Source organism: Pelodiscus sinensis, chromosome 12 (assembly GCF_049634645.1).
Source record: "Pelodiscus sinensis isolate JC-2024 chromosome 12, ASM4963464v1, whole genome shotgun sequence".
NCBI lineage: Eukaryota > Metazoa > Chordata > Testudines > Trionychidae > Pelodiscus > Pelodiscus sinensis.
In genome coordinates, this window is record NC_134722.1 from 4,150,150 (window position 1) to 4,172,377 (window position 22,228).

General features: G+C 53.8%; 1 protein-coding gene across 1 annotated transcript in view; it reads right to left on the bottom strand.

Annotated features, from left to right (window-relative positions):
- Positions 1 to 22,228, bottom strand: part of ZFPM1 (zinc finger protein, FOG family member 1) — a 143,643-nt gene that overhangs the window by 88,482 nt on the left and 32,933 nt on the right. The window contains 1 exon segment of the mRNA XM_075939904.1: positions 1,224 to 1,355. Coding sequence (XP_075796019.1) covers positions 1,224 to 1,355 — 132 coding nt within the window.

Consider the following 22,228-nt stretch of genomic DNA (forward strand, 5'->3'; position numbering starts at 1 on the left):
CTTTGTCAGCATCCCCCTTCTGGTTCCCATGGCAACGACTGGACCAGAGGCAGAATGCATGTGCCAGGACCCCTTCCGGCGGGAGAGGCAGGGCAGGATGCATTTTCCTGAGTGCCTCTTAACGGATCTTAGCCTGGGGTGGGCAATAATTTTAACAAAGGGGCCATTTAATGAATTTTGGTATGTGGTCAAGGGTTGGCTCCACCCCCAGAAGGGCGGGGCCTGGACAGAAGGGGCGGGGCCTGGGGACTAGCTTCCTCTCAGAGTTATCTGGAGCCAGAGGCTTTGAATTAAACACACAGCAAAGGCTCCCGACCCTGATGCTACTACATTGCCTGGCAGCTGCCCGGGGTTGTTGTGGCTATTTAAAAGGCTCACCGCTCCGGCCCCTGCCAGGGTAGTGCCACAACCACGAGCCATTTAAATAGGAGCCTGCTGCTTAAGCCACAGCCTGGAAATTGGGTGGCCCAGGCAGCAGGATATAAATAGAGAGCAGCCAGATGCAGTCCGGGGGCCAGATCAAAGTGTTAGCTGGGCCGGATTCTCTTAGCCCCCCCCCAGAAATGGCTCCTCCTAGGCTGCCTGCCAAACAGAGAGCCGGCGTTGCAAAGCCTGGAGGGGCAGGGTCCCGGAGGGAGATCGGGGCTGGGCCAGTCACCAACTCCCCCCACGCCAGGAGGGGTCTCCTAACGCAGAGCCCAAGGGGCGTGGGTCGGGGTGGGACGAGCGTGGCGCTCGCCGGCATGCGGATTGGCGTCCCACGCCCGACGGCTGCCCCCCATGTGGGGGCCGAGCCTGGAAAAGCCCACGTGAGAAGCGAGGCAAAACGTTAACCTGCTCTGTTGGGCCCCCCGGCATCTAGCAGTCCTGGTGTGGAGGCCCCCCACGAGAGCGGACGGGAAAGGAGACGGGTTCTTGGAGGCAGCCCGGCGAGGGGCCAAGCTGGCCACGCTCCAGCCAGGGGCAGCACAGTCCATGATCACAACGCTCGTCTTCCCCACTGAATCTCTGGGGCGCAGTACAGGCCGGGGGGAGTCAGCCATAGGTCAAAGACAGTGATCCACCCAGTGCCGTCAGGACCCCTGTGGTCCTACCCTGGTCAGCGCTTGCTCAGATACCCCCTGGATACTTAGAACTGATACTCAAACGGGGTCTCCGAGGCCAAGCAGCGGCCAGGCCGTGGAGAATAAGGGATGGAGTAACTCCATAGCCACCAGACTTACCCTCACTGCCCGGAGGGCTCGAAGCATCACAGTCTGCGGATCCATCATGGTCGGATGCTGCACCCTCCTGCTCAGCGTGGCTGGTCTCCTCTGCCGGCGCGGCCTCGCCGTCCTCCATCTCGCCGAAGGAACCTTCAAAACACAAGAGAAGACGGAGGTAAGTGACAAGGATAATAGAACACGAGAACGGGAAGGGACCTCGAGAAGTCCCCTGTCCTCATGGCAGGACCAAGCACCGTCCATCAGGTGTGGGAAACCTCAAGGCCGGGGGACAGATGCGGCCCTCGGCATGCTTGACTCTGGCCCCCGAGGCTCCAGGCGCACCCCTGGCACTGGGACGCCCGGGGGCTAGAGCGCACAAAATCTACTAGACTGGTCCCCCCAGGCTGCAGTGTGCGAGGGGAATGTGGGGAGCAGCTTTCTGCTTCTCAGCTGGGGGCTATGAGGGTTCCCCCCCCCCCCCACGTCTCACTTGTGAGTGGCCCTCAACTGATTTTTCTGTGGGTCGATAGCCCCCGACCCAAAAACGGTTCCCCACCCTGGACCTCGATCATCCCTGACAGATGCTTGTCTAGCTTGCTCCTAAATATCTCCAAATGATGGAGATTCCACAACCTCCCTGGGCAATTTATTCCAGTGTTTAACCTCCCTGGCAGTTAGGAACTTTTTCCTAATGTCCAGCCTGAACTTCCCTTGCTGCAATTTGAGCCCATTGTTTCTTGTCCTATTATCAGAGGCCAAGGAGAACAATTTTTCTCCCTCCTCCACATAACACCCTTTTAAGTACTTGAAAACCACTGTCACATCCCCTCTCAGTCTTCTCTTCTCTAAACTAAACAAGCCCAATTTTTTCAGCCTTCCCTCCCAGCTCATGTTCTCTAGACTTTTCATCCTTCCTGTTGCTCTTCTCTGGATCTTTTCCAATTTCTCGAAATGTACGAGACACAATAATCCAATTGAGGCCTAATCAGCGCAGAGCAGAACAGAAGAATGACTTCTCCTGTCTTGCTCACAACACACCTGTTCATGCCGCCCAGAATGATGTTTGCTTTTTTTTGCAACAGCGTCACACTGTTGACTCATTTTTAGCTTGTCGTCCACTATGACTCCTAGATCCTCTCTCTGCAGGGCTCCTTCCTAGACAGTCACTTCCTATTCTGTACGTGTGAAACGGATTGTTCCTTCCTAAATGGAGCACTTTGCATTTATCCGTATTAAACTTCATCCTGTTTACCTCAGACCATTTCTCCAATTTGTCCAGATCATTCTGAATTATAACCCTGTTCTCCAAAGCAGTTGCAACCCCTCCCAGCTTGGTATCACCTACAAATTTAATAAGCATCCTCTGTATGCCATTATCTAAACCGCTGATGAAGATATTGAACAGAACCGGTCCCAAAACAGACTCCTGCAGAACCCCACTTGTTAAGTCCTTCCAGCACGAGTGTGAACTGTTAGTAACTACCCTCTGAGAATGGTTCTCCAGCCATTGCCCCCACCTTATAGTAGCCCCATCTAGGTTGTATTTGCCTAGTTTATCGATAAGAAGGTGATGCAAGACCATATCAAATGCTTTACTAAAGTCTAGGTATACCACGTCCACCGCTTCTCCTTTATGCACAAGGCTTGATATCCTATCAAAGAAAGCTGTCAGGCTGGTTTGACATAATTTGTTTGGTACAAATCCATGCTGGCTGTTCCCTATCATCTTATCTTCCAGATGTATTCCTTAATTATTTGCTCCATCCCTTGCGCCCTGCATCCAGGCAGGTGCCCGGCCCAGAGAAAGGCCCGGTTAGCAATTCCCATCAGGAAATTGTCGCCCATCCTTCACTGGGGAGGGAAGATGGAAAGCCACCAATTCCAAACGCTGCAGCGTCCATCCCTGTGCTCTCCCACCTCTTCCACTTCCAAGGAGAGAAGCGGACGGACACGCAGGCTGACATCTAAGAGCAACATCCCAGGCACACTCCTTCCGGCGAGGTGCTCCAGCGACATGCAGCGCTCCAGACATCAGAGACCCCACGCCCATTGGCTCTTCCAATGGCCCTGCCTGCAAGAACATGGCTCGCGAAGCCACGCAGTCTCCAATTGCAGCGCACAGCGATGGCATCCTGAGAGACTAGCAATGTCTAGTCTGGCCCATTGCTGCAGAGACGGGAGGAGGGTCTGAGTACCAGAGGGAGGTGGAGCAGGGGTTACACCAGTGAATGGTGAACCAAAGATTCACACAACTCAATGGGCAAGAGCAAAAGAACGGCCAGACGGGGTCAGATCAAAGGTCCATCTAGCCCAGTGTCCTGTCTGCCCACATTGGCCAATGCCAGGTGCCCCAGAGGGAGTGAACAGAACAGGGAATCATACAGTGATCCCTCCTATGTTCCCCATTTCCAGCCTTTAACGAACAGAGGCTGGGGACACCATTCCTAGTCACCCTGGCTAATAGCCATCGATGGATCTAATCTCTAAGAATTTATTTAGTTCTTTTTTGAACCCTGTTAAAGTCCTGGTCTTTACAACATCCTCTGGCAAGGAGTTCCACAGGTTGACTGCGCTGAGGTCACCGGCTGAGAAGCACTTCCCAGGGTGGACTCCAGTGCTTTCCGTGCTCAACATCGACTCATAGGTAGCGTCCACAAGGAGCCGCCCAGAAAGGGATCACTATGAAACCAACATGGGGCATCCCAGTGCCCAAAGCATTTAGCAGCTGGGAGAAGCCCATTTCCTTCACCAAAAAAACAAAGGGACCTGAATACAGACCAGCCTCTCCAGAGCCCCTTCCCAGGCTCACCCCGCACCTTCCACCACAAAGCCAGCAGGCTAGGTTTATTGCCACTTTCAGAAGCTCCCACGGCGCCAGAGTCGCATGTTATTGAAGGGACTCATGTCTCTGCGGCTTGCAAACGACGCTCTCCAACCACGCCATTTGGACAGGTCAGAGCTACAGACTGGAAGAAACCAGTAAGGCAGCAAAGGAAGAGGGGCCGAGGCTATGGCTGGGTAGGAGCGAGCCACTTACATTCTACTCCCAGTCGTGCTGCTTGGGGGAACCAATGTTCCTTCTCAATTTTTCCATCCAGGTGCGGAATCAATTTTGTCACGTGCGCTGAAGCACGTGCAGACGTGCACCGCCCAGAGGAACACATGCTTCCGGTTGCTGCCAGCTGTGAGCGCTCTGCAAATCAGCTGGGCGACACCGGCATCTCCCCTGGGTGGCCACACAAGCGCTCAGCTTACTGGTGTGAACCTATCTGTTCCTGGAGGTGGGGATCTCCGGCAGGGGACTGTTCTACTTCCCACCAGGTGGGACACAAAGGAGAGAGGTCTCCTCCCAACTCCACCCCTCCAGAGTAAGACATCCAAAGGCACCATGGCCTCACCTGGGTGGTTTGCACGGTAAACTTGCCACGTTACGGCCTGCCGGGAACTAGGCCTAAACCCTCTGCGCTGGTTCACAGAGCGTCCAGCGAGCCACTGCGATTGCCAATTGCGGCTCCGCCCGCTGCAGGGCATGTGAGAATGGAACAGGCCCCTCTCGCTGCTGGCAAAGCCCTTGTTTTACAGCGCCCCGAGGGAAAGGAGCAGCCAGGCTGACTCCAGCACTGGCATTGGGGCCCCAGGGGAGAGGAATGGGGGGCAGAGGAGAGAAATGGAGCATTCTGAAGTGCCCCAAGGGGACTGGGTGGGTTGGTGGCAGAAGGAAGCTTTCCCCACTCACGTTACTCAAGGGGGAGGCGGCCATCAGCTGCTTGGCGAGGGCAGCGTGGGGCATCACCGGAGAGGTTTGCAAACACAGCCGCTGCTAAAACCGATGTCGCCATCGCTCCTTCCGGAGCCCATTGCTAGCAGCTGTTTGGAAACGTTTCTCCGGATTATCCCCATCCCATGGGACCAGCAGCTAACTCCAGGCAGGGCAAATCAAAGTGACTTGCCACGACCCACCCAGCCAAGTCACCACGAGCGGGGAATAGAACCGGCTTCCCAACCGTTTACCCCTCCCCCCGGCTCTTGAGGCGAGCGGCTCTGCGGCTCTTTCCCTTCCCCCGCAATCCCAAAGTGGCCCTAACCATTTCTTCGCTCCGTACGCATCACCAAAAAAAGAGCATGTCCTGCAGGTTTGCCAAGAGCCTGCAGAGGTCAGGACTGCTTTCAATGCAGTCGCTGCGCAGTTGGCTTCATCAAGCATGAGGGGTCGCTAAATGAAATGAACAGGAAGCAGGGTTGAGACAGACCAAAGGAAGTTTTTCTTCACACAGCACCCAGTCAACCTGTGGAACTCCTTGCCAGAGGATGTGGTGAAAACCAGGACGTTAACAGGGTTCACAAAAGAGCTAGATAAATTCATAGAGGTTAGGTCCATCAATACTTATTAGCCAGGATGGGTAGGAATGGTGTGGCCTCTGGATCGGTGCACACGTTGTCATGTTTCTAACAGCCCCTCTCCCCATGCAGCCAGAGAAAAAAGTGCCCGGAGGGCCAACCCCTCTGGGATTAGTCAGCCTCCTCTTGAAAACCAGCCGGTTCGCCGTTGCCACAGGCACGTCTACCTCAGGGCAAGGAAAATGCTGCTCGCCCAGGCAGCAGGAATTCCAGGATGGGACTCCTGGCCCTCTCATTTGCATGCTGTTACCCAGAATGCTTGTCTCTTCCAGCTTCCGGCAGAGCTGGCATGGGAGTGCAGGCATCCCACGGAGAAATGGGGATGTGCTAACGCAGCGGTTTTCAACTAGGACTCTCCAGGCAACAGCTAAGGTTGCCAAAGGGGTCCCTGCCTCTTTCCCTTTTCTGTTCACTCTGAGGTACTTGGCACTAGCCACTGTTGGAGGACCGGGTGCTGGGCTGGCTGTTCTTACGTTCTGCATCTGTAACCTCCACCAGGTGGATTTGAACCTGGGACTGCTGAAGCTGAGTATAGGAGCCTCTACTCTCTGAGCTAAAAGCCAGCGGGCTCCCAGCCCCTACTGTCGAGGTCTCTTGATCTTAACTGTTGCTGTGGTCTAGGTACCACTTGCGCGGCTCAGTAACCACACTAGGTGTGTGGGTTACACATCTCCACTTGAAATGTTTTAGGAGGGGCCACAAGTAAAAAGAGGTTGAAAACTACAGTGCTATCGAAACCCTTCCCCACCCCATGCAGTGGAGAGGCTGAAAACTCCCCCGCACCGCGATAGAGAGAGGGGCTTCCGTTGTATTCTCCGCAGTAGTAGAACGAGTCCTGTCATGCCCTGGAAGTGCGGGCAAGTTATCTACCTGTTAGACCACTTGGAGACTACAGATGTGACCAGGCAGTTTCCGGGACATCAACCCCTTCAGTGCGCCGAGGACACGGACATCCGTGTGGCGACCGAACCAGCCAAGTTCAACCCCAAAACCACAGCCCTGTCAAAAAGAGAACCCAGCTTCTAACCCCACGGCGCCACGTCAGGGAATGCGCACCGGGAGAGATCGAACACAAACCGGGACCAAACCGAGTCCCCGGGAACGCGCCAGCGCATCCTCTGATCGGGCCCGGAACCTCCGAATGCCACAAGCAGCTCCCGCCAAAAAGGCGAAGGGGGATAAAAACCGCACCGCGCATTTCTCCAGACCTCAGCCACTCTCTGTGACTCCAGGCATGTATATTTACACCGGGAGAACAAAGGGCCTATAATCTATACAAAGCAGACAACAATAAGCGTGAATAAAGAGGCTGCCGGAGAAGGGAAGGCAATTTATTCTAATTCTGCTAATTTCAGTTCCAGCACAATTAAAAAGACTCTGATAATATTCAGAAACAATTGCCGGCTAACAAATCGTTTCTCTCGCGGTAAATGAAACATTGTTAGGCTAATTTTTTCTTTCACGCCTCTTGAGCGTCTGATAAAGTTAACCCGATTCGCTCCTCTTTCCCCTCCCCCCTTGGTGGGCAGGAAGGGCCAGGCCTCTCCAGGAGACCAGATGGGGGCAGGAGGAAGGTACAAACCCTGGACAGGCGCTGAGCATGGGGCGTGGTTCCTCTGCTCACAAGCATGTGCTCTGGTGAGCTCTCGTGGAGCGAGGAGGGGTATAAACAGGAGCCACAGTAGCATGGGGGGGGGGGGGTAGCAGAGCCAGGGCTGGGCTGGTTTCCATTCTTGATACAGGTCACGCACCCACGCACACAAACACACACACATGCGCATAGACACACCTGTGCATGCACACACCTGTGCACAACTATGCATGTGCACAAACACACGCATGTGCAAACACGTGCGCACATACATAGGCACAAACACATGCACGCACAGCCACGTGTATGCACACGCACGCCACGTACGTGCATGCACACACACACACACACACACACACACACACACACACACCTTTTTATCTGTTCAGCTGTTACTCTTGTGCCCAAGGCTGCTTGTATTCCGTATTAACCATCCAACTTCACCCTCCCGTGTGACAGAGCAGTGGTTCTGGGCCCCTGCGTGAGGCGGGAATCCTATTTGGAGAGTTCTTGCCCCTGGGGAAGGACTGCCGCTTGGTGTTTCTATGGCCCCCAGTGCAAAGCTGTCTCGATCAGACCTCGGCCGCTGGGGGCTACTATTCCACGCCGTTAATGGATTGAGAATGGGGCTTCCCTCTCCGACCAGATGGGTCATACCGGAGCCTTCCACACCCTATTCTGAATCAGGCTCCTTAATCCTGATGAGAGGCAACAGCTGGATGGCTCATTAGATTGAAAAAGAGACCAGGCCCCTTCCACTGCTTGGCCCCTGATCGGGATTAAGTGTCCAGCCATGTTCCCGGAGGAGATGGACACCAACATTGTAAGGGGGCATCACCCCCACAGTGAGGCTCCCTGGGGAAAGAGAGGACCCCCCAAAAAAGCAAGCAAGCCACGCAGCATCCCCTTTCCGCTCCAGAGTGGCCATCTCTAGGCCTTGTCTGGGGGGGAGCAGGTTGTAGAGTCACTGCAAGTTTGAATATAGAGATATACCAGTCTCAGAGCCGGAAAGGGCCTTGAGAGGTCATGGAGCCCAGCCCCCTGCCCTCACGGCAGGACCAAGTACCCTGACAGATTTGCCTCAGATCCCTAAATGGTCCCTTCAAGGATTGCGCTCACAACCCAACAGACCAATGCTCAGACCACTGAGCTATCCCTCCCCCCTAGGCTGTGCTGAGAACACATGGATTCTGGTCTCTGGGGGTGTCGATTTGGCAACTACCCGCCCCATATTCTCTCTTACAAAGAAGGGGGCGGGGCTCCTGGGGTGGTGCTCTTGTTGTATGGTAGGCCTGTCGTCTCCCCTTCCGGAGATCCCCTTCCAGTGCGTCTCAGATGCCAACACACCGAGCCCTGTTGGGACCCGGGATCGCAACAGGCGTAGTGGGAAGCCCTGCACAACAGACGCCCCGACTGTACAGTGTCACCGAATGCAACGGGTGTCTCAACCGGCCCCGCCCAGACACGGCCGTATTTCAGGGACGGCCGAGTCAGTAGGTTCCCAGGATTTAATTCAGCGGTCAGCACCCCACAAAACATGCGTGTGCTTCCAAGGAAAATCCCCGCCTCCACCGGGCCCTGGAGAAAGTGCAGGGCTAGGCCAGGGTGGGGCAGAAGCGAAGATATTTTTCTCTCGCCCTTGATGATGGGTTAAAATGCCACCATGACCGTCCCACATTCTTGGCACACAAGGTCCATTCTCCAGCATCCGCTTTCCCCTTGGGACTCTGCACCCCTCGTGCCGGCTGCCATGTGCCACCAGCAGCACCGTTCCCAGCTGTGCGGGTTAAATGAGCGACTGGATATTTAAAAAAAAAAAAAAAAAAAAAAAGCCACAGACGAAGCAGTGAGTGGATCGTCATTTCTCTGGGATTGCTGGAAGCCTAGCAGAGTTATCACCTCCCGCAGACTCCCTCAGCTTGCCTGATCTGTCTATTCTTCATTAAGCAAATACGCTGAAATGGAAATGAAAACATAATAGCTATTTGATTTTCGGCGAGATATTTTGCATATTGGTTCAGTGCTGATAGTGGAATTTCATCAACTCCCTTTTTTCATGCTTTAAAACTGAATTACTGAGGCTGGCTTTACGGAGAGGTGATGAGCCAAAAAATGCTCCATTCCAAGATACTCCGCTTAGACGATTAACTAGTCTCCTTCCCCCTTCCTTCTCTCTCTCTCTCTCTCTTTTTTTTTTTTTTATAACAAGGAAGGATTTCTTTTTTAAATTACAGCGATTGTAAGAACTTGCATTAATCTGAGATGATGCGACAAAGTTAACTGTGTGAGGGCCAGCTCTAAATGAGAATCAGAGCCATTCATCTGTGGCTTGGCTGGTGGGGGGATGGAGGGGTAGAACCTTTTTGTTTGGCAGGATGGGAGAGAAGAGGTTGAAAGTTTCAAACCACTGAATAGCTGATAGCATAAGCCCATCGTATATAAGGGTGCAAGAGGCAGAGTATTAGGACTAGGGATGATAAATTGCGATTAATCAGCTAATCGAGTCATCGATGGATTTTTCATCGATGACTCGATTAATCGATGGGGGGGGGGGGAGAGAAAACGCTCGCTGTCCCAGCTGTATCTTTACCTTTTAAATGCTCATTTGACTCTTATTACATTTAAAAGGCAGAGGCGCAGCAGTTGGGACCTGGCTGCCCGCAACACTGGCTCCTGCTCTCTCCCTCCTTGCTGCCTCTGATACAGAGGCAGCAAGGGGGCAGAAGGGGGAAGTGACTAGTCGCTCACATTCCTAATTGGGACTAGTCATAGAAAAAACTTTTTAGGGGAAAAAACTCATTAACCAATGACCTGTGCTCCTCCCTCCCACTGGAGCTATATCCCCTCCAGTAATTGAAAGAAATGGAACAATTGCATAGGCACCTTGCACCTAAGAGATTGTAAAAACAACATGCAGTCCTGCGGCACCGTAGAGATGAGCGCATTGATTAAGGCATGAGCTTTCGTGGGTCAATCCCTCTTCAGCAGATCAGGGAAGTTCAGGACTTCTTCAATATGTTCATCTCTAAGGTGCCGCAGGACTGTGGGTTGTTGTTACAGCTACAGACTAACCCAGCTCCCCCGCTGAGACTCAGATAGCTTAGGATGTCTCTTTTATTGCTGGTTTAGCTTCCCCCCCCTTCCTGGCTTTGCCCCACATTTCCATACCTTTCTTTCATAAATCACAGCATTTTTTCCCTTCTATGACTCTGGGTGATATCTCTCTCTCTCTCTCTCTCTCATGCACACATATTACCTTCTTCCTGATCATTTTTTTCCCTTTCTTTTCCCCAACACCTGTTCACACTTAAACATGGTCCATTAACTTATCCCATCTTCGTTCCTTAGTCTGCTGCCCCCTTCTCCCATAGGGGCTGAAATGACCAGACACCTCATGGCCACAAAATTAAACACAGACAAGAGGCTTCCTCTCCAGGGGCAATGCCCAAGTGAGAAGCTATCTGCTGGTGTCAGGAACCTTGCCCCAAATTGAGGACACCACCTCTATTCCTCCACCAGCTTCCCAGCTGCTGCTGGGGTGGTCTCGGGTGCTTCACCCTCTTGGCTGCCCGGAGAGCAGCTCTGGCTCACCACTGTAGCATCGCAGCACTTTCCAAGGCTGCACTGACCTGGCTTTGTCAATTTCACTCGGGCAGGCCCCCTAGGCAGCTGCAATGAAACCCACCTCCTTGGGTTTTGCTCTTCAGCAGCTCAGAGCACTGATCAGCCACGGCAGCCCTTCCGTGGCGTGGTGCGCACTGTCTCAGACTTGATGACTTGCCTCCAGCCACGCGGATTAGAAACCAACACTTTAAACAAAGGCCGAGGGCTCGTCTACACGGAGAAGACGTCAGGGTGTAAACCAGTGGGGGAATGTGTCCTGGCATAATTATTAGCTTGGCTTCTCATGCAGAGACAGTCTGGGATGAAGGGCAATTGGTTTTTTTCATGGCAGAGGGTTAGTTTGTGTCTCTTTGGAAGTAGCTCTCCTGCTGTAACTGCATCAATTTACAGACTTCCCCAGGTAAACAAGCCCCTGCATCGTACACGGCAGAAACAGCCCTCTCCCAGGTCAGCTTCCTACCCGCTCCCGCTGCCCCCCTGTTCCCACCTTGCAGCGAAAGCAACTTGCCCATCAGGAGCAGCACCGGCGGGGGAGCCGGAGTTTTATTTTGGAGGGCGACGTTTCCCTGCCCGAAGCAAACGCCCAGCCTTTGGGAAGAGTGTCGCAGACAGAGGTCTCCCCAACTCTTCTCAGAAAGTCCTTACCAGGCACCTGCTCCCTCGCCTTTGGGAGCGGATCAAGATGGGCGACCTCGTTCTACACAGGGGGGCTTCTGAGCCCCTGTTCCCGCGGGTGCTGCACATTGGCGGGTGAAGGTTTGAAGCCGTGGAAATGAACCGCATGGAATTCCCAGTGCACCACACTCCCATGGGATTAGGAGACCAGGGGCCTCCCAAACTGGCTGGGACGCAGGCTGCCCTTGTGGTCGCCGCGGCTCTCTCTTTCCCTGCCTTGATCACAGGAAGTGAATAACTGTCACGCCCCCAACGCCAGCTCTGCGGCCTCAGTCAAGTCTCTTAACAGCAGAACAGCCAGACGGGGTCGGACCAAAGGTCCCGCTAGCCCAGAATCCTGCCAGGATGTAAAATCCCAGTCAATCAAGTAACCAGGTAAACATCACATGTCATCGGTTAACCAATTAAACGGGGGCGGGCGGGGGCAGCTCTGGCCAGGCTGTAGTGCGCCCTGCCCACAGTGCCAGACCGGGTCCACCATGAATGGGGCTGGGCCGGCCGGCCTGGTACTCATGGCAGGCCCCACAGGGCTGGGACAGCCCCTGCCTGCGTTGGGCTGCTCTAGGCCACTGGTTAACTGTAACCAGTAAGCATCAGCTGGTAAGGGTGATGCTTACCCATTAACCAGATAACCATTCGCATCCCTAGTATCCTGTTTTCTGACCGTGGCCAATGCCAGGTGCTCCAAAGGGAATGAACACAACAGGAAACCATCAAGTGATTCCTCCCCTGTCACCCATTCCCAGCTTCTGGCAAACAGGGGCTAGGGACACGATTTCTACCCATCCTGGCTAGTAGCCATTGATGCACCTGTCCTTCAGGAATCCATCTAGCTCTTTTTTGAACCCTGTTACAGTCTTGGCTGTCACAACATCCTCTGGCGAGGAGTTCCACAGGTTGACTCTTCTCTTTGAGCCGCAGGTTCCCGATCCTGTGAGATTGGGACAACAGCCAATTTTCTGTTAGGTGTGAGGGGCTAACTGCTGAGCCCTGTGGAGATGAGGCGTGGTGAGGGTTAGGATTCCAGCTCTGACACAAGCCTCTTTTGTGCGAGTGTGTTGGGGAGAAGCACCGCGTTAATCAGACCAGGGATTCACGGATACACCCCCATGCCCAGCAATTTCTGAAGTGACTAGCCATTTGGGATCTCAGTCATCAGGGCAGAGGCTGTCCTGATCTGACACACCAAAGGCGCCAATTTTCCTAGTCACGCGCAGCTTCGGAAAGTCTTGTCCCCGGGACCGCTCACCGGCCTCCACCCGAATTCCGCCCACGTGCCCCGTTTCTGAGGCGTCTCCCCCCCCTACACTCATCACCCTTGTCTCAGCGAGGCGGCTGGCAGCAGCGTGGCATGGCCCTCCATCTCCCTCCTGCCGCAAGAGGCGCGGGGGGCAGGGGCAGCCGCATTTTGGGTTTCCTGTCTTTGGAGCCGCACGGAGAGAGACGGAGTGAGTGACAAACCGAGCTGTGTGGGCTGCCAATCATCCCTTTCAGCATCAGGACGGCCGTGCTAATCTCCCGACGAGTCCTTGAAATGCCCACTTGGAGGAGGATGGCAGGTTCGTATTTAGCACATCCGTCTCCCCACGGGGCCTAATTACTACCTGCCAAGGCCTCTCGTTCATTACCGGAGGATTAGAGCAGAGGGTGGATCAGGATAGCGAGCAGCTGTGGGAAACCGCCGGGCTGCGCGTTGAAAAGGAAGATGGCACCAGCCGGGGCCGCGCCAGGCATCAGTGCGACAGCAGGCTCAAGAGGCTGCCTCCTGCCACCCCACACCCGCCCCACCAAGCCCTCTGGCACCGTTTCAGGGTCACTTCAAAACCGCCTGCCCAGTTCCTTAACCCAGGGGGTTTCAAACCACCAGTCACCACCCAGGGCTGGGATGCTGGGTTGCAGGGGGATCAGGAGAGCAAAAGGGGGGCACTAAGGCAGCTCCCTGCCTGTCCTGCACCACAGACTGTGCTGCACCCCAGAAGCAGCCGGCAGCAGGCCCAGCTCCTAGGTGGGGTCAGGGGAGATTGCACAGGGCTCCATGCGCTGCCCCTGCCTTGAGCACTAGCTCCACACTCCCATGGGCTGGGAACCTGCTGCTGGCAGCTTGGTCCGCGGGGCCAGGAGAGGCAGGAAGCTGCCTTGGCTCCCACGGAGCCACTCAAGGGATGCTCCTCCTGCCCCAGCCCTGCCCCCCCCCAAAGCCAGAGCCTCCACCCCTCCACCCCAAAGTTCTCAGCCGCACCCCCCCGTCACATTCTGTTGGGTTGCGGCAGCAACATTCTTCTTCAGCTGGGTCAGGAGACGGAAAGATTGAAAACCGCTGAGTTAACCCGGCTCTGCCGCGTGACCCAACGCCTTCTGGAGCAGACTCTTGGCACGAGGCAAAGACCACGCTGCAGCGCCGTGGAGGGGAACAATTCAGTTAACGTTTCCACCAGCTGGGCCTGCGGCCTCCCTCTGGTACCCCTCCGCTGTATTCCAGGATCTGGTGCGGCCATAAACGTGTCCCATCCCTTCCCCCAGGCACAAAGAAAAGTCTGTAACACAGAAACCAAGCGCGAGACACGGCTTGGGAAAGGTGACCGTCCACAACAAGTTCTTTGCAAACTGCTTCTTATTTCCCAGCCTTTGCCAGCAGCCTGCCCCATCGATGGGGAGGAAGGCTGGGCTAGGAGTGCAAAGTGCTCCACTTGGGAAGGAACAATCCGTTTCACATATACAGACTGGGAAGCGACTGTCTAGGAAGGAGTTCTGCTGAAAGGGATTTAGGGGTCAGGACAAGAAGCAATGGGCTTAAAGTGCAGCAGGGGAGGTTTAGATTGGACATTAGGAAAAAATTCCTAACTGTCAGGGTGGTCAAATATTGGAATAAATTGCCAAGGGAGGTGGTGGAATCTCCCTCTCTGGAGATATTTAAGAACAGGTTAGATAGACATCTGTCAGGGATGGTGTAGACTGAGCTTGGTCCTGCCTTGAGGGCGGGGGGCTGGACTCGATGACCTCTTGAGGTCCCTTCCAGTCCTATTATTCTATGATTCTATGATAGTGGACCACAAGCTAAATATAAGTCAACAGTGTGATGCTGTGGCAAAAAAAATAGCAACCATGATTCTGGGCAGCATTCACCAGAGTGTTGTGAGCAAGACACAAGGAGTCATTCTTCCGCTCTACATTTCAAGAAAGATGTGGAGAAATTGGAGACAGTCCACAGAAGAGCAACAAAAATGATGCAAGGTCTAGAAAACTATATCTATGAGGCAAGGCTGAAGGAATTGGGCTTGTTTAGTTTGGAAGAGAGACGACAGAGGGGACATGAGAGCGGTTTTCAGGTGTCTAAAAGGGTGTCACAGGGAGAAGGGGGAAATTGTTCTCCTTGGCCTCTGAGGACAGGACAAGAAGCAATGGGCTTAAACTGCAGCAAGGGAGGTTTAGGTTGGACATTAGGAAAATCTTTCTACCTGCCAGGGTGGTTAAACACTGGAATAAGTTGCCTGGGGAGGTTGTGGATTTTCCATCCCTGGAGATATGTCAGAGCAGGTTGGACAGACGCCTGTCATGGTTGATCTAGATCAGGGTTCCCAACCTTTTCCAGATTGGGACCCATTTTGACAATTCAGGAAGACTTGGTGACCCAAGGCAATTCAAAAAGGGGGTGGGGGGGCAGAGCCACCTGGGGAGACACTTGGCGACCCTTTTGAAATGTAATGGCGACCCATATTTGGGTCCTGACCCATAGGTTGGGAAACCCTGATCTAGATGGTTCTTGGTCCTGGGGACTGGACCCGATGATCTTTCCAGATCCCTTCCAGTTCTAGTGTTCTGTGATTCTAAGAGAGCCAGGCTCAGGCCCTGGCCAGGTGACAGACTGCCTGTGCTGACTGCAGGCAAATGGCTTCATTTCATCGGTAGAAGAGGGATCTTTAGCTCATCCATCTCCCCACATGTCTAAGTGCTACCTGCCACGGCCACTTGCTCCCTCCCAGAAGACTAGATCCAAGGGGGGACCCGATAAAGGGATCTGCTTCTCCATAGTCACGGAAGGGAAGTCCAGCTCAGTGGTGTAATGTGGCGTAAATAGTTTTTCCGCCACCCCCTCGCCATACTAAGTCCCGACGTTCCAGCCTGTGGTGTAGACATGCAGCACTAGACAAAACAAGGCGCTTTCCCGGGGCCTACGCTAGTACCAAGCCACGGATGCTGTAGGCACATTCACAAAGCCAAGAGGGTGTGGGTCGGTCACTGTCTTCTTGTCCAGGTCATTATTTGATCACTTCACCCCAATTAAAATGTCTTTCAGCATCGGCACAATAACCCGTTCCTTGATCCTCCTCATTTATCCAGCAAATTAAAAAAAAAAAAAAAAAGACGTTTGTTTCCAGGCTGCCAAGAGAGAGACCCTGGACTATCCGAAAGCAGGCATGCAGACAAGAGTGAAGCGATAAGAGGCCTTGATAACAGATAGAAAATAGCAACAGATTCAGACTTTCCCACCGGCTTGGAAATCAGGGGAGGAGGAGATTCCATAGGGCCAACGACAATCTGTTCTCCGTCCATCGCCCTCCCAATGGGCGGGGGGGTGGGGGGGGGAAGAGAGAGACAGCCGATGATAAACAGGCTCTCGTATCGCTAACTAAAATAGGTTTGATCCTGCAGGACAGTTCTGTGCCACCCCAGGGCAGCGGCCCAAGCGGGCTGCCAACCCCCGAGCCGGTCGACATAACAAAACTCACACGTTTCCCCTGCAGAGACGGTGGGATTGGTATGAAACCCACCGTGAGAGTTTCGGGTGGGGGGAGGGGTCTCTCTTTACTCACGCTGGGGCCCATATTTCCAAACTCCTTTCTGCAGCTGAGCGCTAAAACCATGGGTTTGGGAAAAAATTAAAAAGATGGGTTCTCACGCCGTCAGAGGAGTCCCGGGGCCGAGGCTTTGAGAGAAAACCAACCAACCAACCAACCAACCAACCAACCTCACTACCGTCCATCCCGGCTCAGAAGATCCGGCCACATGGTCCCCATAGGCTTTACTGGGTTTACAGAGGGGCTCAGCAGCTTAAATGCAACAGACAAAGGGGGCAAACGCATAAGGTGTGTGCAGGCAGGAGTCAGACAGCCTAACAGGCCAGCCAGGGACTTAAGAGTGCACTAGAAATGGCTCTAAATTAGTAGAGAAATGGGGATGAATCTTCCCTTCCATAGGCATCATAACCCCCCCTTCTCACCGCACCCCCCCCAGAGCCTGAGATTACACACACACACACACACACACACACACACACACACACACACACCTCCTAGAGCCTGAGATTACACACACACACACACACACACACCTCCTAGAGCCTGAGATTACACACACACACACACACACACACACACACACACCCCCCCCTAGAGCCTGAGATTCGGACTCATCTTTGCCACCTGTTTGCTGCATAACCTTAGGGACGTCAGAGTCCCACAACCTCCCTCTTTTGCCTGCGTGTCCGTTCAGGCCATAAGCTCTTTGGGCCGGGGCTGTCCGTCTCCCTCTCCGTACAGCACCTGGCAGGGGCTCCAAATACACCGGAGCCCCTCCGCACTACCGGAAGACAGACGTCAACTAAGCAGGATATTGAATTCGGCCCAGGACCGTCCCAGCCCTGATCCCCCGGAGCTGGCAGCTGCCAAGGGCAGAGCTGGCTGCGTCCTCTCTCCCCTAACAGGAGAGGTGGGGAAATCACAGGATGGAGGCTGGAACAACCTAGCGGGAGCCCACCCTTGGCACTGCCTGTTGGTGTAAGGGGGGGCACTTTGAACGCCAATACAACTCCGTGGCGAGATGCAGGGAGCTAGATAAACCCCAAGCTCTGGGAAGAGCTGTTCCTCTGAAGGCAGCCCCAGCCCGGTTCCAGCACAGATCCCAGCCCGTGGCCAGCTGGAAGCTCAGGACTCCCTATGCAAGCCCAGGGCAGCAGAATGCACGGTCGGGAACCGAACCGCCATACCAGCAGCGGGGCACGGCCCAGGCCACCCAGCATACCGGGCTTGGAGAGGGCCCCTAAAGACGCCAGAGGTGTCCAGGGTCCCCTGAGCGCGCCCCCGGAAAGCGTGCCTTTGCCCCAGTCCAGCGTCAGGGGCTCCGGGGCCATGGCGGAGGAGGTCGGGTCTGGAGCGCAGCCCAGTTCTGTAACACTCTCGTTTCTTCCAAGGCACCACACCGAGCTGGAATCCCCGCCCCGGCCACACAGGCGATAAAATCTCCATGAGATCAGCTCAGGCGTTCTGCCCCCGTGGCCAGGTGCACAGAGCAAAAGCTGTGCCGGAGCCAGCCCGCCTGAGCGAGTGCGAATCCAGCCAGCGCCAATAGCCCTGGAGACAAGCCAAGGCCGTGGCTACACTGCCACCGTTACCCACCCGAGCTGGATTCAGGCTCGCTCTGGTATGCCCGCCCGGCCACAGCTTTCACGGTGCAGACAAACCCTGAGAGGACTTCTGAGTTTGGCCAGACCCCCCCAAGTCCTCCAGCCAATAGGGAGGCACACAGCACCCGTCACTCTACTGGCAGAGCATTACAAGGCCAATCCACACAGCATGGAACACACACACCGGAAACGCAAGCCACGCGGGGAAAGGCAAAGCACAATGGCAAATTTTTAAGAAGTAGAGCGCCAAGATGCTAAAAAAGAGGAAGAGATGGCTTCCAAGCCTCGGGAGAATCACTTCCTCCTCCTGCCAGCAGTGTTCCCTCTAATCTTCTCCATCCATGTGCGGAATAATTGTATATGCACCGAGGCACGTGTGAATGTGCACCACCAGGATAAACACTTGGTGGGCATTCTTTTAATCAGCTGGGTGGCCGCTGAATCCCCCTGAGCAGCCGCCTAAGTGCCCAGCTTAGAGGGAACACTGCCCACCATCATCTTCCAAATCCCTCCCAACTCAGGGGCTTTGCTTCCCCCACATCCTCCTCTCACAACTTAGACCAGGCCTCCGCTCCAGCAGGTGAGAAGTCTCAGCTGTTACTAGGTGGAGGCTCTGAAGCTTGGTTAGGAGTTTATAGGCGGCTTTTAGAAGAGACCGGCCTGCTCTGCATTTTCCGAAACGGGAACATGTGTCCCGGTCCCTGTTCGTTCACATCACCACTCCAGGCGACTTCCAAAGCTGCCACGCCACCTGGATGTAGCAGCACGGCGACGGGCAATTCAAGAATGGGGTTTTCTTTGGGGTAGTGGGGGCAGAAGAGGTACAGAAACAGGATTTTACATCCCTTTCAACTGGTTAACCGGTTATTCGCTTAACGGGGATCCTGCGAGCGGGATAACCCGTTACATCCCTAGTACACGGCAGGATGTGCAATTCTTCCCAGTTATTTCTTCTCCTGTGGCCTTTACCTTCTTTCTGCAGGGCATGGCTCAGTATCTGGGAAGACCCTTGATAAACCCACCCAAGCGCAGGGGAGAGGAGATGCTCGCAAGGAGCCAACATGCCAGGAGCGGACAGAGAGAGAAGGATGCTCCACACCCGGCATCCGCCTGAAGCCAGCCCTGCTCCCTCAAGCTGGCTGCTCCGGGAAAGCGTTAACCCGCAGCAGGGCCGGGCGCCAAGCGAACTTGAGGAAGGCCGGAGGAGCAACCATGCTGGAATGAGAGGGCCACGCACCAGGAGCTGGGGGTGAACCCAGGTTCCCCTGCAAAGTCAGCACGCTTGATAGAAAGCAGATAATGGCGCTTTGTCCCTGCCGCGGCCTTCAGGCGCTTATCCCGTGGCTGACCCTGAATTCGTCTTCCAATTAAAACGAGGGAGATAGAACGGAGCGGGGAGTCGGCAGACGGGTGCTTCCCACCCGGCCCCCGGGAGCTAACATAGGCTCTCACAGCCCATCAAGCCGGCACGGCGCCTGTCAGCCGCTTTGCAAGTCGGAAGCAGCGAGACCCGTTATCACCTGAGTCTGGGAACACTCCCAGCTCCCCCGTGGTGGAGGCTCCAAGAGTGCCAAGCCAGGGCAAAGCCCCAGGGCAAGGCCTCAGGCCCCCTACCACACTTCCCTCCACCAGCCTCTTCCTCCAGCCAAGGAGAGAGCGTTCCTAGCCCACCCCGGAGCTCTCCTGCTCTCCACCTGCAACCTAGCTAAGGGACCACAGACAAGTTACTGACATGCAGAGCTAGCTGGCTCGTCTCGCAGAGAAGTCACTAGGTGCACAACAAGCCTGGTCAACCCTCCATTTCCCCTCTCCTCCTGCCGCAGAGCTTCCCCACCTGCTTGGTAGCGGAAGAGTGAAGGGGAAGGATGGTCCAGCGGTTGGGACTATAGTTTCAGACACCTGCATTCAATTCCCTGCTACGCCGTGGCCTTGTGTGAGCATGCAGGAATCTCTTAGCTTCTCTGGGCCTCAGTTCCCTTATCTGTACAATGGGCTTAATAGCATTGCTCTAGCGCAGTGTTTTCCAACCAGTGGTACGAGCACCCTTAGGGATACTCGAGAGAAGTCTGGGGGAGGGGGGGGTACGTCAACACAGCTGAAAACTTGGGAGACAACAGAATTTTTATTTTAAGTTTTACAGCGCTTTATTATTTTTGTATTTTTTACACCCAAAAATGTCATTGCCTGCCTGGCTACGATTAAGTTATTTAAACAAATATGTTGCAATGGTAGAAAAAAATTGTGCGTGTCTGAAAACTGTAGGTACTGGGAGTACTTTTTTTTTTTTTTGAAAAAGGGGTACTTTATTAAAAAAAGATTGAGAAACACTGCTTTAGCGCACAGGGAGAGGGGTGGTTTGTGAAGGAAACCCATTAAAAATGGAGAGGCACTTGGAGACTGCGGTAAAGGGGCCAGATGCGTACCTACAATGGCCGACCAACACCTGAGCGAACCCACCAGCTCAGCCATCTCCCCGTCCCAAGTCACAAAGGAGGTACGGGACCCTCCCCAAAGTTCTTGCTGCGATCTGCCATCGCCGGAGCCAACCACAGGACAGTCGCGCTTGTCGGGGGCAGCATCGGTGGATCCCCTTTCACACCAGGGTCTCCACAGAGAGTTTGGGAGCAAGCCGTGGAAAGCCACAGCATTGCCAACAGGGCAACCATTGCTCATCATCGCCCCAGGCATTTTGAAGGACTGTAGCTCCCTGCTTCCATCCTAGGTTCTACTTGCTGAGGACAAAGTGCTCCGTTTAGGAAGGAACACAGTGGCACACGCATACATGGGAAAGGACTGTGTAGCAAGGAGTCCCGTGGAACGCCATTTGGGGGTTACAAGCTAAATAGGAGTCGTCAACAACAACAACAAAAACCACCCCATCATTCTGCGATGTACGAGCAGGCGTCGTAAGCAAGACACGAGGGCTACGTCTGAACTGCACGCCTTTTTCGACAGAGGCTTTTTTGACAGTATCTTTCGAAAAAAACCTCTGTCGAAAAAGAGCATCTAGACAGCAAGATTTTTCGAAAAAGTGTCTCGCTTTTCGAAAAAGTCTAGACACTCTCTTTTGAAAAAGTCCCGTTTTCATGCAATAGCGCCTTTTGTTGAAAGATGACTTTTGAAAAAAGGCGTTATTCCTCGTAGAATGAGGTTTACTGCCGTCGACAAAACCGCCGCGTTCTGTCGATTTACTGTCGACAGAACGCGGCGGTAGTCTAGACGCAGGTGTAGTTTTTTTTTTTTTTTTTTAAAAAAAGGCCACTTTTTCGGGAAAAACCCGGTAGTCTAGACACACCCAAGAAATCATGCTGATTATGCCTCAGAGAATCAATCATAGGGCTGGAAGAGACCTTAGGAGGTCTTCTAGGGCAATGGTTCTGAAAGCGTTCCACGGAATCGCTCTCAGAAACACATTAACTGGCTGCCCCAGTTTGTTTAATTACCAGCGCCACGACCACAGAGCGCCATTTCCCATGCCACTTCCTGCAGCTCCCCTTGGCTGCAAAGGATGAAACAGAGCCATGGGAGCCGTGAGGCTCCGTGGTCGCGGCGCCAGTAAATAAACAAACCAGGGCGGCCAGTTAATGTGTTTCTGAGAGCGATTCTGCGGAACACTGCTCTCGGGCACATTTACACAACAAGCCGTTATTTCGAAATAATGTCGAGCTGAAGGACTTCTCTCTCGGACTCCTGTAACCCTTATTTCACGAGGAGTAGGGGAAGTCGAAGGAAGAGTGTTCTCCCTTTGGCTTCCTGCTGTGTAGACAGCTTCACTCAACTTCTGGTGCTATTTCAACTTCAGCTACGCAACTGTTGGAGCTGAAGTTGCGTAGTTTAATTCGAATTTAGCTCTGCTCTGTAGACGTACCCCTCAACTACTGTGTCCAGTTCTGGGCGCCACATTTCAGGAAAGATGTGGACAAACTGGAGAAAGTGCAGAGAAGAGCAACACAAAGGATTCAAGGTCTAGAAAACATGACATGGAAGGGAAGATTGAAAAAAAAAAATTGGGTTTGTTTAGTCTGCAAAAAGGAGAAGACTCGGGGAGGACATAATGGTTTTCAAGTACATAAAAAGCGGTCACAAGGGCTACGTCTAGACTGGAAACCTCATTCGAAAAAGCCTCTTTCGAAAAAGAGTGTCTAGATTACAACCAGTACTTCCGAAAAAGCAAGCTGCTTTTCCGAAAGAGAGCACCCAGGCAGCCTTACATAGCACCTTTTTTTGAAAGAGCATTTTCAAAAAAGGGCATTATTCCTCGTAAAACGAGGTTTTCCACAGTCGAAAAAAACCTGCCGCGTTCTTTCGATTTACTTTTGAAAGACTGTGGCAGCA